At 41.0% G+C, this 1,302-nt stretch overlaps 1 protein-coding gene across 1 annotated transcript in view; it reads left to right on the forward strand.

Annotated features, from left to right (window-relative positions):
• synj1 (synaptojanin 1) overlaps positions 1-1,302 on the forward strand; it is a 26,344-nt gene that overhangs the window by 20,408 nt on the left and 4,634 nt on the right. The window contains exons 25-27 of the mRNA XM_032533485.1: positions 1-83; positions 302-340; positions 959-1,096. The exon at positions 1-83 is cut by the window's left edge and continues 40 nt beyond it. Of these exons, the coding sequence (XP_032389376.1) occupies positions 1-83; positions 302-340; positions 959-1,096 (260 nt within the window). The remainder of the gene's footprint in view (positions 84-301; positions 341-958; positions 1,097-1,302) is intronic.

A 1,302-nucleotide genomic window follows, 5' to 3' on the forward strand; every position in this document is an offset into this window, starting at 1 on the left:
AGAGCCCAAACGCCCGCCTCCCCCTCGCCCCCACGCCCCCCCAGCCAGACCAGCACCCCCTCAACGCCCACCACCACCTTCAGGTAAAGTATCATACTTTAGCCCTTTCTCTACAGTTAACTAGGGCCAAATTTTCTGACATTTTTATCATAGAAGTATTACTCTAACCTCAGAGCGAGCAAATAAAATCCTACATTGGAAGTGTGGATATTATATTTTTTTAGGATGGTACAGAATGATATACTTAAGGCTGGTGTTAACATGTTCACCTTTATCCCACTGCTTCACCTCTTTCCTGAAGGAGGCATGAGCCCTCTGCCAGTTAGAAAGGACTCTGGAGGTAAAGTGTGGAACTGTGTGTTTATGTGCTTACATTGCTGAAGCATTTGAAGTAGTGGCTGCTATTTTCCATTTCAGTTCAGCATAGAACAAAGTTAGTTTGCAGACAATTGTATGATGCTTTAACAAAAAAAAGTTTTTCACACAACCATTAACATGACATGAACCCTCTCCTACACCTGACTGGATGTAAACACCACTGGGCTGTTCTTGGGCTTAATTTCAGCCAAAACTATCCACCCTAATCAATTTCAGAAACAAAATTTAAATGGAATTAGGCCATGTGGTTGCAGAGTCATGCTTGATTTTAGGTGAACAATTCCTAGATTAAGGTTGAGAGGTGCTTAATGACCACTTAGGTCAAGTTCTAAATGCAGTGCTTCTTGTGCATCATCCAATTGCTCCCTACATTATGATTTTGGTGGATGTAAATTCTTAAATGTGGCAAGCTTTACAATAATATCCCTGATCTGTTGTATATCTGTGAGTACTGCTAATGTGTAACCTAGACCTGTTTCCTAGGTATTGTTGCCCTTATTTGAATTTATGTAGGAGTAGCTGGTAAGCCATGATGTATTCTTTTCATATTGAAATACTGTTTCCCCACTTTTATTTTAAGACTTTGGCGAATGTCCAAGCCCACTGTTTGGTAGGAGAGGCAGTGAAGGTTACTGGCCTGGTAGGAGAGGCAGTGAAGGTTACTTGCCTGGTAAGAGAGGCAGTGAAGGTTACTTGCCTGGTAGGAGAGGCAGTGAAGGTAACTGGCCCGGCAGTGTGTCTTTAAATGTCATCTGATCCCTGTAGACTTAGACCCAGTCATCAATGCTTTTTTGGTATTGATAGTTTACCATTAACCAAAGCTGTATCTTGTGGGCCTTCATAGTCTTGTGTGTACAGTATGTGAGAGGGATGTGTTTGGTAGCCTGTTGTTATATATATATATATATATATATATATATATAT

This window comes from Etheostoma spectabile, chromosome 13, assembly GCF_008692095.1.
Source record: "Etheostoma spectabile isolate EspeVRDwgs_2016 chromosome 13, UIUC_Espe_1.0, whole genome shotgun sequence".
Classification (NCBI taxonomy): Eukaryota; Metazoa; Chordata; class Actinopteri; order Perciformes; family Percidae; genus Etheostoma; species Etheostoma spectabile.